The sequence below is a fragment of the Abramis brama genome (assembly GCF_963993115.1).
Source record: "Abramis brama genome assembly, chromosome: 23".
Classification (NCBI taxonomy): domain Eukaryota; kingdom Metazoa; phylum Chordata; class Actinopteri; order Cypriniformes; family Leuciscidae; genus Abramis; species Abramis brama.
In genome coordinates this window covers 684,404-685,991 of record NC_139985.1, presented here as the reverse complement: position 1 = coordinate 685,991, position 1,588 = coordinate 684,404, and the positions used below count along the sequence as shown (strand labels likewise).

Sequence of the window (1,588 nt, the reverse complement as noted above, 5' to 3'; positions counted from 1 at the left end):
TGTAAATGTTATAATAGGGATTTTATAATGTCTAAAAATAAATGCAAAAGACACTATAACAATATTATAAATTAACATTATAACCAGTAGATGGCAGCAGAGGACCACTCATTGGCTCACTTTCATTTTAAAAGTGTTTACTACTAGTAAATCACTAAAGTAAGGCACATTTTCCGTTAACTTCGTAAAGCATGCTTACACATGAGTCTCTGACAAACGGTCTAAACGCGTTTTAGATCAATGTGGCGCCCCCTATTGGCCAATCAGGGCCATACCTTCAAGTCATCAGTGACAGAAAGTCATGAATTCTCCTCTGGCCAATGAACCAACAGTGTGTGATTATGATTCAGGCAGCAGAATATATATCCAGCTCCATCTGCCAATGTCTCCCAGATTGAGACCTACCAGTTTCATGTCTCTTTGTCTGGATGATCAGTTTTACAGCGTAATAATAATATAACGTGGCGTTGGCTTCTGTTTGGTCCTCAGGTGTCCATTGTGATCTGCACGGCATTCATCCTGGCCTGGTCTCCGTACGCCGTGGTGTCCATGTGGTCCGCGTGGGGTTTCCACGTGCCCAATCTCACCAGCATCTTCACACGACTCTTCGCCAAGTCTGCCAGCTTCTACAACCCGCTCATCTACTTCGGCTTGAGCTCCAAGTTCCGCAAAGACGTGAGCGTCTTGCTGCCGTGTAGAGGCGACGGAAAAGACACCGTCAAACTCAAACGCTTCAAAAAGATCAAGGGGAAGGCGGACGGTGCACCGCGGCAGCGCTTCAGGAGACCCGAGCAGAACCACAACTTACTGAAGATCGAGAAGTACCGCTCAGAACGAGAGCCGGCAAACCCCGCCCCCAGCCCGGACTCAGGGGTGGGCAGCCGTCCCGAGACTCCGCCCCCTGCCTGTCAACAGGTGTACTCCATCAACGTGCCGGAGCCGTCAGACACGCCCGAGTACGAGTGCGTCAGACTGTAGATCAGGAGTGATCGTGGAGATTTTTCTGTTTTTTGATTTTTCTGTTTTTTTGTTTTTTTTTTACTGCATAACAGAACAATAACAACATCAGAGGATCACAATGTATTCAACTAGCATCTATTACATTCATAATAGCATCAAAGGAAACCAAATAAATAAAATGATATGTGAGCGACTTCAGTTTCATGGTAATGATGTAAGCAGCATGAAAAGCTATTTTTGTAAATGATGGATGTAAATGTGAAAAATTGTTTTTTAACAACTGTGTACGTCAGAATTATTAAAGACAGTTTTGTGTTTACATGCACTTCATCACAAGACATTAAATCTGAAACATCAAACATGATGATGACATTCCACTGTTTCTTTCTTTAGACTCTCTCGAGTAGGTACTTATTCTGTATAACACCTTTTTCAGGTTTTTCTATCATAATGTACAATTGTCAAAACTGATACCTTAGGAAAAAAAGTTATAAACTTTGACAAAATGTGATTGTAAATGTTATAATAGTGATTTTATAATGTATAAAAATGAATGCAAAAAGCAAAACCTGTGGAAAGGATTGTATAAGTGAATAGAATGACTAAATTAACATTATGACCAGTAGAT

The 1,588-nt window shown here is 41.3% G+C and overlaps 1 protein-coding gene across 1 annotated transcript in view; it reads left to right on the top strand.

The window, feature by feature from the left end:
- Positions 1–1,324, top strand: part of opn6a (opsin 6, group member a) — a 9,916-nt gene extending 8,592 nt beyond the window's left edge. The window contains exon 6 of the mRNA XM_084100141.1: positions 490–1,324. Within this exon, the coding sequence (XP_083956267.1) occupies positions 490–978 (489 nt within the window). The 3' untranslated portion in view covers positions 979–1,324. The remainder of the gene's footprint in view (positions 1–489) is intronic.
- Positions 1,325–1,588: the final 264 nt, after the last annotated feature.